Below are 14312 nucleotides of genomic sequence, written 5' to 3' on the forward strand. Positions count from 1 at the left end.
ACTCCTAGTCATGATGCCAAACAATGCTGTATATCAAACATAGCCACTAATTATGAGCTCATTGGTAAAAGTTGTGTATCAAACGCTTAAACATAGATCTCTGTTTCATTAAAAAAATTTAAACATATGTGGTAAAGGGAATTTTGGGATTTGTTGAGATGTGGGGTATTTTGATTTCCATAATTTTAGTGATATTTTGGTAATGGGATTTGATGAAAATATTTATGTAATGCATGGTTTTAACTTGTACTTTATCACGAGGAATAACACATGTTGCCGAATATGTTAAAATCAAATAAAACTAATAAAAAAGAAATGCTAACTTAGCAAAATGCACCTGAAATTTGTGGAAATTCCCAAAACACCGGGTTACAATCATAGTCACAAGCAAACTCCGTTTTCAAGGTCTATCGGACTGGAAACTCCGTTCCCAGTCACCTGTTTCTTGTTTCCTTCGGTCAGTTTCTTAAAGACGTTTCATAAGGTTGCATACAAAATATAACTATGGTTACAATCAGTTTCTCACCTAGTGACTATTCAGAATCAGATGCTGATTCAGCCATTATATTTCTATAAGCACCAACAACATTTGATATTGACTCGCAGAATTCCTGCACATCATCTTTCTGCAGACCCCACCCTTCAAGGATTTGCCTACCCAAGGAGCCCCGTGGTTGTCGGAGGCTAAGCAGACGCTTCTCAATATAAGGTAAGACAGACACACTTGTTGAAAGCTTGGTTGCAATTGACATGGATGTAACATCTGAACTCCTGCCCCCTGAAGAGCTTAACAAGCTTGGAAACGGTAGAGGAACGGCAAGCGGACAGACGGAGGCAGACAAATGGTAGAAAAGTTTGTCTTTTCTGCCAAAGAAATTCACCACATCCTGCAATGAAGCCGGAACTGATGCATCTGAAACCATTAAGGAAAAATCAAAACCCTTAGAACATAGCTAGCTAGAGACAAAAAATCACCAAGAAACTAATTTTTGCGCTTTCAACTGCAATATAAATCAAAATAAGACGGTTTTAGTTCTTAAGCCTGCTTTTCAACTTGGTAATTCAATGTGCAAAACAGCTTATATGGGAGCTTAGTGCTCTGAGGTTATGAATTCTTCAGTGTAAAGGTCCTTCTGGAATGATAAAATCACCAATCCAGATGCGTGTGAAGTGACAAAAGTAAATTTCCACAATCGTTTCTTTTGATCCATTTTCAAAAACCATCATTTAATTGAAACTGGAAACATTACTTTATAATTAACATGACATTTTGCGGGCTAACACAACAGTATCATGACCATTGCAACCTGCCTCAAGCTATTTAACATCGTTCCCTATTGTGACTCTTTGCGGTATGTTAGGCTTAATGAAGCTATAATATTTGAGTGTCACCACTCTACATTTTCCTCTCGCATACAAAACATGACCCCTATCCTTTCTAAGAAATTTAACCTTGATCCAATTCTATGCTTGACTCATCAATGCAAATGCAAAATGTATCAACATGTTCTTATATTTGCTCTTGTTTCAAAACATAAGTTGAATAAGGTGTACCTAGAGATGAGGCACCTTGAACAACGACTGCCTCTGATGCAGCCTGATCCTCTGTCTTGATCACGCCCTGCAGAAGCGACCGAAACCTCGAGGACTCCAAAGCTTCTAGCTTGTCTGTACCTGACCATTATTGCACCAAAAAGCCCTTACTTCATAACTTGTGACACCAATCTAAATGTCCTTGTTTGCTTGAACATGTTGCAAACAAAAACGAGCATAAGAAATGTTAAAGAATTTAAGATGGCCTGCCCAAAAAGAAAGAAAAGTCATGTTTAATGAATATAGAATTGTATTTCGATTGGTGAGGGAGGGGGAGTTTGGGTGGCGGGGCGCTCAAGAATTCAGTGCAAAAGCAAAGAGAGAATGGTTTTGGTTTTTTCAATCTCAAGATGTAGCATTAAAGAACAAACAATGATTTAAAGGTATCCACTTAAACCATCATTCACTTATCTCCAAGCTAAAACAACCTAACCAAAAACTAGGGCCTTGCCACTGGCAACCAAGAAAAGAAAACCTGGTATCGTAGGAGCTGGCATTGCTAATTCTGATGTTGATACTTGTCTACCCATCGGGCCTGACAGGACTTGGACCAAGCTTCGCATGTCCATGCCTCCATACACCTTTTGCGAAGCAATCACTCTGCCCTCAGAAACATTCATTCGCAAAGGTAGACTCATGCAGCTTATCGCTGCAGCATATACTGCACCCGTATGGAAGTTTTTCCCATCAACAACATGCAAGTACCTTGACACTTCACAAAAGCATCACCATTAGAAGGATGAAACTTTTCAACTTCTGCTTGCATTACTCAAAGCCAGGGACACTTACTCTCTGCAAAGCTAGAGAGCCCAAGTGGAACCACATGGGAGCTCGAGCGGTTGAGAGCACTGAAGGAAATGGCATCGTGAAAATCTCTTACAGTTGCTTCGTAAACACTCATTGGCTTCCCTAAAGATGATGGAGGACGCACCATGAAAAGAAAAACTGGACTTTTGCCATATTCGTCATTTACTGCTTCTAGAAATTCACTAGCAACTGTTGCAAACCCATTGGAATCATCAACTAGCATCTGAAGTCCCTACAGCCAGATCAAAATCATGTGAAGGGTCAAATAGCAGAACATAAACTCTAGAAGGCAATACAAAGTGGGTAAAGGAGAATTGACAGAAAATCTTTGTGAGCATCACTTATGCATTTTTCTGAGCCATGCGTACTTCGGTATATCTACAGGCAGACCAGACAGTTACCAATGACCATGATGACAGTCTCATAGCAGATAGTCATTTTCTTTTACCACTGGTGAAGTCTGAAAAGACCCAATCATACTTCAATCGGACTCGAACCCGTCCAGTAGTATCGGACGGGTCTGAAAAAAACTATGTTTACAAGCATACACAGTCATACTCAGTAAAAAATCACACTTTATGCGATAATTCTCCTTTGATGCATCAATTTCGAAGTGAACATAGGTAGTTGCAAGCATAGACAGCCAAATGCAAATTTGATTGACATTGTCGACATATGGATTTTCACCCGTCTACCTGCATGTGATCTGCTTCTTCAACAAAAAATCTGAGCCTATCCAATGCTTCCTCTTCGGTGAATCCACTAAAAATGCCTTTGCCACTTCCATAATTATCAAACGGAGTTGCTTCATGCCAGACCCCTTCAAGCTGGAACAAGCTAAGAGGATGAAATTGGACCTTTGAATAATCCGTCCAGAATTGTACTGTGTCCACTAGGTGCTGAAGAATTTTATGCTCATCTCTGCTTTCACGACTTCCAGATTTGACAGTAGAACTCCCTGACACGTTTCCTTGTTCTTGAACATTCCACTCCAGATCTTCTTGTTCAAGGCTTTGAAGGAACTCATTCTTAATATGTGGTTCTGATACATGTATTGAAACCTTCCCTTCCCTGAAAAGCAGAATGGAAAACTCGATGTTTTCTTTAACAATTAGGCAAGTTTCTTTTTCCAGAAGAGTTCGACATTCAACAAAAAGATCAGAATCTATTGTAGCATTTAATAGCCAAATTCAATCACAGAGGGTATCTTGCAAAGAATTTTCTGGGCCCTTAAACTAAACTAAAAAGGAATAATGTTATCGCCAATGTATGATTCCACCAAAACAAATCCTAAAACCTTACCAAGATCTAACAGAGGCTGCATCCAATGATACAGGTTGCTCATACAAGGATCCAGTTGCTTTGACTGTGCCCAGGCTTCCTGCACCATTGTCCAGCTACTTAGAAGAGTAGAGGTAAACCATGAGAAAAACTCTAAAGAAACATTAAGTCTTTTAGGCACATCTAGCTTACAATCTCAGCCTGTGTTACCTCTTGCATCAATAGCAAGCAAGCGCGGTGTATATGTAGGCAGCCCCTAAAGAAAGGACAAAAAAAGATTTATTAACCTCTGCATAAGACCAAAATAGCTTGTGATGGCTAAAACATTATACAGGTGATGCCAATGTCTGAGGCAAAAGAACAATCAAAAGGAAGAGTAGTACTGTAGAAAAGAAAAACTGTACATGTGATCTCTACAACACTATGACATGAACTAGTCACATCCAAATCTTACCTCACTTGAACTCAAAAAATAGGGGTTGTGACGATGGCCCTGATCTCCTGTTTGTTGTGTGATAGTCGTGGAATCGATGGACACAGGTCTATTACTTGACTAATGTCATAGTTGCATCCAAGGTGACTCCTAACGAACCGTGTGAGTGATGTGGTGTGCCATGGTAGCTATGTGTAGTTATGGTTCCCCCATTCGTCCAGTCTTGAGTCAGACTTTTGAGTCTTGACCCATAGACCAACGGTGCTACGATGACCATGCTAGCAACGCACCATGTGAGAATTGAATATGAAAAGAGACATAGAAAACGGTGCTGAGTTAGCCATCGTTCTGCCTAGAGGCAACGAGGGCTAAACCATGTACTTTCAATTGTTTTACGTCCTCTTTTCTTATTGTCTCTCGTAAAGACTGTGTAACAGACTTGGACACATCTTTCAACTGTTTACGTCCTCTTTTCTTATTGTCTGTCGTAAAGACTGTGTAACAGACTTGGACACATCTTTCAACTGTTTACGTCCTCTTTTCTTATTGTTTGTTGTAAAGACCATGTAACAGACTTGGACACACCAGGTTGGGAATCTGGCACGACACACGAGAAATCACTTAAAAATTACTTTACGAACTTTATCACACTTTAATAGAGACGACATGGCCCGGCGTAGTTCCAAGCCCAGAGGTATGGCCCCAAAGTCTGGCGCCCCTTTTTGTATTTCTTTTTATATTATATCTTGAGCAAAGTACAAAGTCCGAGGGTCCTCTCTGCTCAGTGCTCCCAAGCAAATATGAGGGAAAAGAGAGGCCCTAGTTACAATTTATAGGCTCTTGGCCTTCTTAAAGCAGTACATGATCTTTTTTTGCGCTCGCGGCCGCTGTGCACCCACCCTCGCTGCGCCATCGCCATCGCTGCCCAGGCCCCCCCCCCCCACGTGCTGCCCGCTGCCTCCCTCGCGCTACCCTCAGCCCCCGCTGCCTCCCCCTCGCGCTGCCCTGTCCCAGCCCGTCCGCCCGCCATCAGCCTTTGCTGCCGCCGCACGCCCTCAGCCCCAGCTCTCTCGCCGCTGGCCCACTTGCCTCAGCCCGTTTTATCTCAACCCCCCCCCCCGCCCCCTCCCCCCCTCGACTCGGCCCATTCGCCCGTCAATTTGGGCCATCCGCCTCGGTTGCTCCCTGCAAATTCAGCACCTTTGGCAATTGTTTCGACTCCTTGGAGCAGTGTTGACGCGCCCTTTTGCAGCATCCTCCCGTCGTCGTCCTCTTCTTACGCCACGGCAATAGACACGGATGGAGGCTCCAGCTTCGCCACAGAGGGACTCGCCACAAGCCCCCTCACCCGACCCCGCTGAGCCCTCCATTCGACTTGCTCTCTCGCCTACAGAACGAGTGAGCCTTGCCGCCTGAAGGAGTACGAGCGGAAGTGCGACGCGAGAGAGTGCGAGAAGAAGAGCACGACGATATGGTGAACTTGCTCTACTATAATGTGTAGAGCATAGTGAGTTCTTATTAGGTTTTTACAAAAGAATGTGTACATACCTGGCGGCCCGCCCACTTACCTGGGCGACCACATTGAGCTTTATACCCCAACAACCTCTCACTTAAAGTCCAATGTGGTACTTGAAGTGTGAGAGAAGCTACTATACAAGAGATGTAGAGAAGTGATGTACTACCCTACACCTAACTGCTTGCGAAAATGCGCAAAGCTCTCTGAGGGAAGTCCTTTTGTAAGTAGATCAGCACGATTTTCTGTGGTGTGAACTTTGACAAGCTGAAGTTGCTTATCCTCGAGCATTTCCGTGATGAAATGATACTTCACATCCACATGCTTTGTCTTTGAGTGATAAACTGGATTGCGAGCCAATTGTATAGCACTTTGACTATCACAATATAACACATGCATCTCTTCTTTGATTCCCAAATCTGTTACTAGTCGATTAAGCCAAATTGATTCTTTGCATGCCTCTGATGCTGCAACATATTCAGCCTCTGTAGTAGACTGAGTAACACAATCTTGTAATCTAGAACGCCATGATACTGCTCCACCAGCCAATATAAAGACATACCCTGACGTAGACCTTCGGTTGTCTAAGTCACCAGCATAATCTGAGTCTGTAAAACCCTTTACACTTAGCTCCTGACTCCCATAGCATATACGCATACTCTTTGTAGCTTTCAGGTATCTCAATATTCCTTTCACTGCCTCCCAGTGTTTCTTGCCTGGGTTTGACATGTATCGACTTACTACTCCCACTGCAAATGCAATGTCTGGGCGAGTAGCAATCATTGCATACATCAAACTACCCACTGTAGACGCATATGGAATCTTATCCATTTCAACCTGTTCTTCCTCAGACACAGGACAATCTTGTTTGCTAAGTTTCACATATGGTGGCAATGGAACACTCAGTGCCTTTCCCTTCTCCATATTGAAACGTTGCAAAACCTTGTCAATATACTCTGTTTGAGATAACCAAATCAACTTCTTTGATCTGTCTCTCTCAATGCGCATACCAAGTATATGACTTGCCTCACCCATGTCTTTCATGTCAAACGATTTTGCCATCTTTGACTTCAAAGCTGAAATTTCTTCCAAGTGCTTGCCAGCAATCAACATGTCATCCACATACAAAATAAGGATCAGCCAACTGCCATCCTTAGCCTTCTTTGTATATAGACAGTGATCGAACTCACTACGTTTGTAGCCTTGAGAAAGCATAAACTTGTGGAATTTATGGTACCATGCCCTCGGTGATTGTTTTAAGTCATTAAGACTCTTTAACAACTGGCATACCCAATCTTCCTTGCCTTTCTCAACAAACCCTTCTGGCTGCTGCATGTAAATTTCCACATCTAAATCACCATGCAAGAACGCTGTCTTGACATCCATTTGGTGCAACACCAAATCTAATATGGCAACCAATGCAAGAAAGCATCTCAATGTAGTCATCTTGACCACCGGAGAGAAGACTTCATCAAAGTCAATGCCTTGTTCTTGCTTAAAGCCCTTGGCAACAAGCCTTGCTTTGTACTTTGGCTGACTATCATGAGCGGTGATCTTATACCTGTAAACCCATTTACAGGGTAGAGCCTTTTTGCCCCGTGGTAATTTAACTAGCTTCCATGTCTGGTTTTTATGCAGAGCTGTCATCTCTGACTGCATGGCCAATTGCCAATTCCCGGAGTCCTTCATTTGCACTGCTTCCTTGTAACATGAAGGCTCATTGCAATCAGTCAACATGACATAGTTCATAGATGGAACAAACCTATCAGGAGGTCGCGTGATACGTCCAGATCTACGCACAATAGGTGGCTCAGGCTCAGCCACAACCTGTGGTTCCACTCTATCCTGTCCTTGCTCCTCTTGAGCCCTGACATTTTGTCTTGCACGTGTAGGTCCATCTTCTTGGAAGACAACTCTTCTAATCTCCTCAACCCTCTCTGGTTTAGAATGATATTTAGATTCATTAGAGTGAACATCATTGTTGCGGACAACCTTTCTGGATTCGGGATCCCAAAGTCTGTACCCCATCCCACTAGAATTACCATAGCCTAGAAAGATGCACTTTCTACTCTTTGGCTCAAGTTTGTTCCTAAATTCCTTTGGAACGTGAGTATATGACTCACAGCCAAAGACTCTAAGATGCTTGTATGAGGGCACCTTGCCTGACCATACCATCTCTGGCACTGAATCCTTCTGCAAAACCTTGCTAGGAGATCTATTTACAAGATGAACAGCTCTTGATACAGCTTCAGCCCAAAACCCATTTGGCAGCTGTGCATTAGACAACATACTTCTGACCTTCTCTTGTATGGTCCTATTCATCCTCTCAGCAACACCATTTTGAGGAGGATTGTAAGGAGCATTAAGTTCACGTTTTATACCTTTTGACTCACAAAAGTCCTGAAAGGCCTTTGAAACATACTCTCCACCATTGTCAGTGCGTAAGCATTTAAGCTTCTTGCCACTCTGATTCTCCACAAGTGTCACAAACGTTTTGAAAACACTAAACGCTTCATCCTTGTGCTTGAGAAAGTAAACCCATACTTTCCTCGAGTAATCATCTATAAATGTCATAAAGTAAGAAGCTCCCCCTAGAGATAGGTTAGGCATAGGTCCACACAAATCACTATGAACAAGTGCCAACTATGTATCTCTTCTATTGCTTCTATGCTTATGTGGCTGCTGTGTTTGCTTACCATACAGACAATGTTCACAGAATTCAAAATCATTAAATGAAAAGCCAGGCAAATAACCAGAACGAGACAAGATTTCCATTCTCTTCTTGGACATATGTCCTAACCGGCTATGCCACAAAGAAACGTTCGGCTGCTCGGTTACATTGATTACATTTTTAGAGACATTTGATACATAAATCATGTAAAGTCCTCCAGACTTTACTCCATGTGCTACTGTCATAGAACCCTTGGATATCTTCCACATGTTCTGTCCAAAAGTGGTGACGTAGCCAGCATCATCAAGTAAACCTGTGCTGATCAAGCTCTTTGTAATTGCGGGAACATGTCTCACATTCTTCACCGTGAGAGAAGAGCCATTCTGAAACTTCAATTGAACATCTCCAACACCTAAGATCTCACATGTCTGCCCATTGCCTAGCCGAACATGATCTTTAGTGGTCACATAAGAGGTAAACCACTCCTTGTTTGGAGACACATGAAGTGATGCCCCTGAGTCTATAATCCAGTCACTCAGTGCATTTCCATCAGATGCTGGCTTTGGGCTTGGGAGTGCTGTCCAACTGGCACGAGTACAGTGGGATCCTGGTGAGTGGCTATGGAGGGACCCCTTCTCTTCTGCAAACCACCCAGGAGTCCCCTTCTTTCAATACACTGTTCGGCTTGGACGTCATATACTGGCAGCATAGAGAGAGGCCCTCCCAGCTGCAGTGCGTCATTGGCAGGAGGAGGGCCTCACAGTCGAGTTCTTGGCAGCCTTTTGACAGAGGCTGTGGGACTCCAGACAGCCGAGGCGTGTCACTTCGTTTCAGTGGCTGGTTGCACACAGAGCTACAGCAGGAGGGAGCTAGCTTGTGCATATTGGTCTCTCAACCGCATGTGCAGCCTGTGACCAGTTGGTGGAGAGTCAACGTCATTGTCTTTGGGACTGTCCCTCGGCCCAGCAGGTGTGGCTACGAGTTCTTCGGCTGATGCCTACTCTCTCCACAGCTAGACAGTACACTTGGGGGGCAGCGGCTTGGTCCACTCTCATGGGCCCGGCACTTCAAATTGAGCTATCTTCCACCAGCAGGATGATAGTGATAAGGGGGGGCGACCTACACTCCAGCCTGCTACAGAGCTTACTCCTCAGGAGTGGTGCAGTGAGAGAGAGGAATCAGTGGCCTGACACTTTGGTTCATCTGGCGGGCCCGCTGTTTCCGCATTTTTGAGGCACGCTCTGTGCCACCACCGGAGACTGTTCGTGACTTTTGGCTAGAGCTGATCCATACTCTCAGAGGACAGCTAGAGGGACTACAAGGCAACTCCGATCGCATGCGGGGGCGCCGCGAGGCTTTCCTTCGACTCTGGAGCCTTGGGCCTTTCTTCACCATTGTCCAGGGTGTGCTCAGATGGCACTATCGACCACCTGTGTGGCTCTTCCCTCCTCCCATCTCTTGATTTAGCCTCATTGTATATATGTTGTTCTTTCATTGGGAGGGTCTCCCCATCATGTTTGTTGTAGTCCTCTCTTGCAGAGGTGGTTGTAGCCCTACGGGCAGTTTTCATTAACTAATAGACGGATCTTTTTCTCGAAAAAAAAAAAGCAGTACATGAAAAGCTTTAGGTCTCAAAAACATCTGGTCCAAAAGCTAGCGCTCCAAAAGCTGCCAGTATCTTCTTGCTAAGCCCTCCCCAACTCTGGTCTTCAAGAGCCACCTTCAGCAAGTCCACTAGTTTCTACCATGGCTGATAGCTCCTTGTCAACTCTAGTGCACTACTCTGTTATGCATCTTGTGGCATCCTCCTACCCTTTCTTAGTGATGATGGTTGCCTCTTCTCCCTCATCTTCGTCACCAACAACTCGTCTATCCATTGCCTGCTGCTATCAAAGTTGGCGGGCAATGTTCAACGTTGGGGCTCTTGCCATTGCAAATGTTCCTTGTCATGTTCACCACCAGTGGCTTCTCATGGTTCCGGTCTGTGATGGTGGTGTCCCCTCCACCTCTGCAGTACTCGTACTGAAGAAATCTGAGATGCGTCTCTGGGACTATCTCTGTCTATGCCCTCTCAATAGAGAGTCTCTATGTCTCTGTATCTCAAGTAGAAATAATCCGAGACATCTCTGATCCTGATATCTCATGACTCTATCTAATGAGTCAAAACCATCTCTGAATAAACAATGAAAGCGTCCCCGTATCTCATAGTAGACTGTGCAGTGACATATGTAGTGAAACTCTGTCTCTGGTTCTGCATGGCATAATTGACATATCCTACTGTCTGCTGGTATGCCTCTGAATCTACCTGTCTCAATCCCAAGCTGGTGTGAAGATGTGCGAATCTGGCCTATGGCACATCGTAACCCATGAGATAAATGTGTGTCCATGTAGCTGGGCCGTGTCACAAAACCGTCTGTCGTGAGATGGAGAAGATGCTCTCTATAGAAAGCCCTCTTCGTACCCAACTCCCGTGATGGCTCTATCCATGTCCTCCTGGTATCGAGCTCGATAAGATCCTACCGAATGAGTCTAATAATCTCCATACGTGTAAGAGCCAGAGATGGTGCATCAAGAGAATACTGGAAAGGGGGCAGCCTGTCCATGCTGAAACCATGCCTTTGAAACCATGAGCTCATCTGTGCATACCAACATGATGTATCTCCCTGTAATGCCAACTGTCTGGATGACTCAAGAGCAAGCCTAGCATATCTGTCCCTAGTGGTGTCCCATAAGCTGTGTACAAATGATACTAATCTGGTAAGTGCCTCAACCTCCATAGGTGGGGCAGCCAGCTCCACTCGTATGATGTCATGTGGAACTGAGGCCTTGGCTCTAATCAGCCTAGAAATCATAGATACCAAGGGCCTCTCCATATTACTCCATCCAGCACTGTCAACAGACGGTCCCCAAACCTGAGCCCCTTAGTGCATAACTGAAGCGACCAAAGTGTCAAAGAGCCAGAGCTTTGTTCGAGGTTCCTGGAACTAAACCTGCAAACAAATCCTCTCTAAACCGCCTAAGGCTGCATAGGCACGAGTCAATCTAGTGTCTGCTACCACTTTCAGTGTAAACCTCGGTCCACTAAAGACCACCCCAAGATATGTGTATGCATCAGTGTACTCCATACTGTCCTGACCATATGTGAATGTAGGTGTTGATCTCCTAATCCACTGTGGCGTGGTAGTAAATACCATAACCTTGGTTTTACCAAGGTTGACAGACAATCCACTATCCCTGCAAAACTAAGCAATGCGTCCAAATGTCTCTGCATGCCCTCTAGTGAGTCTGATATCAACACGATATCGTCAGCATACAATAAAAGAGGGATCCATGTCCCTGCAAGCTGAGCACCTCTATCTCCTCCTCTGTCAATATAATCAAAGACCTCATCAACATACATACCAAATAAAGTAGAGGACAATGGGCATCCCTGTTTCACTCCAATAGTGGAGTGAACTATGTCAGATATCCCCTCTGATGTGCGTACATGACCCATCATTGAACTGTACAATGCCATAATCCCCCATATCAGCTATGTGGGTACCCCCAATTCCATAAGTTGGCGCATCAATCTGGCCCTCGGTACTGTGTCAAAAGCTTTGCGGAAGTCCACAAAGCTGCAATTATCCGTCTACCATGTGCTCGACCCTCCTCAATGATAGTTCTGAGTGTAAAGACATGATCCAGTGTGGAGAAACCCTCCTGAAACCAGCCTGTCCAGGTGCCCGTATGCCCATAATCTCTGCCCAACTACTCAACATAGATGTGATCTCCTCCACTGTGTATACTGGCTCTGATGTGCATAAAAGCCTATGTATCTCCTCTGCATAGACTGAGTCAGTCTCTGGTGTAAAAGTATAGTGTGGATGTCTACCACCCTGTGAGGCCTGAGATGTATTGTACTCAAAGGAGACTGATAATGTCAGAAGTGCATGATCTATTGCCATCTCAACAGGCCTGGGCCCCACTATGAAATCCTGAATGTGAGAGATAAAGCTCGGATGTGTCAGAACATAGTCTATAGTGATGGACCCATGTCTATGTGGAAAACAAGTAAAACCTGTAGACGATGGGAAAGTCAATCGTCATCTCCTTGAGGTATCTCCCATACTCTGTATGCTCTCTGTCGTGTGAGCATCTCTCAAGCCCCATCTCCTCTGGCTCTAGCTCTCTGAGCATCTCCGTGTGAGCATCTCTCAAGCCCCATCTCCTCTGGCTCTAGCTCTCTGAGCATCTCCTCTGATGTGTCATAGAAAACCGTCTGTGAACTGCCTGTACGGGCATTGAAATCCCCCAAAAGTATGATGTCTCCATCCCTGGAAAACTCCCAGATATCATCATCAAGTACAGAGTAAGGAGACTGTCCTCTGGGTGAAGCATATACTGAAGTGCTGGGAGGAAAATATCATATGGCGATGTACAAGAAACGTCCGGTCTCTGCCCTTATCCTCACCCACAAGTATCTGGCCTAATCATCTCTCCGAACTATGTGCAATAGTGGCTCGAGCTCCTCTCTGAAAAGAACTGCTACACCTCCTGATCCTCTAGTCCCATGCTCAGATCTGGTGCATGTCCGGCAAGCTGTCTCCCATCTGTATCCATATATATGCGGCATCAACTGTCCTGGAGCCTGATGTAGAAAACAATGTCTTTGTCTCTGAAGCTGTCCTCAAAGGCCCCCACATCAAGTCTATACGAACCATTACAGTTCCAAACCGCCATCCTGAGAGTGGTTCCATAGGTCTCGCACCGTCATGTAGAGAGGTGCTCTATAATCACTACTCGTCCATTTCATTAGAAGGCTAACTTTCCCTTCTCCCTTGCTGCTATAATCTCCGGCATGACCTCTCTTATATGTGCAAGCTGTGAGAGGGTAAGGTCGTCTCCTAAAAAGATACCTATTTTCTTGAGGGTTGGCCTCTTCTTTAAAAAGTCTTTCTTTTCTTCAATGGAGGGAAAGTGCAAAATGAGAGCCCGTTCTTTTGAACTCTCCCCATTACCTTCATTTTTCTTGCCCACTCTCCAAGTTTGTGTGCGCGAGGCTTCTCCACCCCCATCATTGGCATGAGGCTCTTCACCTCTTGGTCCACCTTATTTGAATCTTTTAGGCCGGTCACTCTCACGTGTAGAGCGCGTACCCTTCTTCGTTGTTCCTCTTCAAGTGTCTTCTTGATGATGTCGGGTGTAGTCGCAATGTCCTTGCCCTTCCCCTTCTTGACAACTTCAATCCACTTTTCAGCCTCTTCCACCTTTTGCGTTTTGGAGAACCTCCACCCATGAGGTCTTCTTTTCTCCTTCCTCCTTTATTTCTTTGACTTGTGCTCGTACACTATTCAGCTCATCTATCATTGATGGCTGTATTTCTCCATCTTCAAGGCGTCCTCTCTCTTTAGTTTCGGTGAGTTCCTTCCGAAGGGCTGAGATGCTACCTTTTAGAGCTTGAGTTTCAGCCCGAACTCCTTGCGCTCTGGTTCCCTCGCCTGTTCCTCCCTCTTTTTCCATTCAAGAAGTGAATTCTTCTCTTTCTTCCACTCATCCATGTACTCATCCATGTGAGCTTTGCATTCTTTCAACTCTCTTTCAATGGCTGTCATCCTCTTGCTTGTGACCATGTAGTGCGCCGCCATCTTTCTTGCCTATTTGTTTCACTTCCTCTGAGAGAGAGAGAGAGAGAGAGAGAGAGAGAGAGAGACCTACTCAACTGCTCTGCGATCTACTTTGCCACCTACTGAAGGTTACGCACCTGGTTGTGTCAGCCAAAGCACTGCCTCGAGACTGGTACATGCAGACTTCCCAGCCTTGTTTGTCGTTTTCTTCCCTGTGCCCTATGCACTGCTCAGCATCTGCAGCAACAACTGCACGTTACTCAGCCCTAAGCACTGTTGCTGGTTACTTGCGTGCCTCTCAGCTATTGTGTGTTGCAGCCCTACGTGTGTGCTGCCCGCCAGACCTACTCGCGCTCAGACAGCAGCCCGTCAGACCTGCTCATTGCAGAGAGACCTGCCCGCCAAACC

General features: G+C 45.0%; 1 protein-coding gene across 9 annotated transcripts in view; it reads right to left on the reverse strand.

Annotated features, from left to right (window-relative positions):
- Nucleotides 1-273: 273 nt before the first annotated feature.
- LOC147431462 (uncharacterized) overlaps nucleotides 274-14312 on the reverse strand; it is a 69462-nt gene continuing 55423 nt past the window's right edge. For 7 of the 9 annotated variants that reach the window (XM_086494051.1, XM_086494054.1, XM_086494050.1 and 4 more), the window contains 7 exons: nucleotides 3892-3937; nucleotides 3703-3781; nucleotides 3096-3471; nucleotides 2383-2632; nucleotides 2069-2305; nucleotides 1555-1674; nucleotides 274-913 (listed from right to left, as the gene is read on the reverse strand). In XM_086494051.1, the coding sequence (XP_086350177.1) occupies nucleotides 534-913; nucleotides 1555-1674; nucleotides 2069-2305; nucleotides 2383-2632; nucleotides 3096-3471; nucleotides 3703-3781; nucleotides 3892-3937 (1488 nt within the window). In that variant the 3' untranslated portion in view covers nucleotides 274-533. The remainder of the gene's footprint in view (nucleotides 914-1554; nucleotides 1675-2068; nucleotides 2306-2382; nucleotides 2633-3095; nucleotides 3472-3702; nucleotides 3782-3891; nucleotides 3938-14312) is intronic. The other 2 variants (XM_086494058.1, XM_086494057.1) reach the window with 2 other exon arrangements.

Source organism: Adiantum capillus-veneris, chromosome 21, assembly GCF_014529385.1.
Source record: "Adiantum capillus-veneris isolate H3 chromosome 21, ASM1452938v2, whole genome shotgun sequence".
Lineage (NCBI taxonomy): Eukaryota > Viridiplantae > Streptophyta > Polypodiopsida > Polypodiales > Pteridaceae > Adiantum > Adiantum capillus-veneris.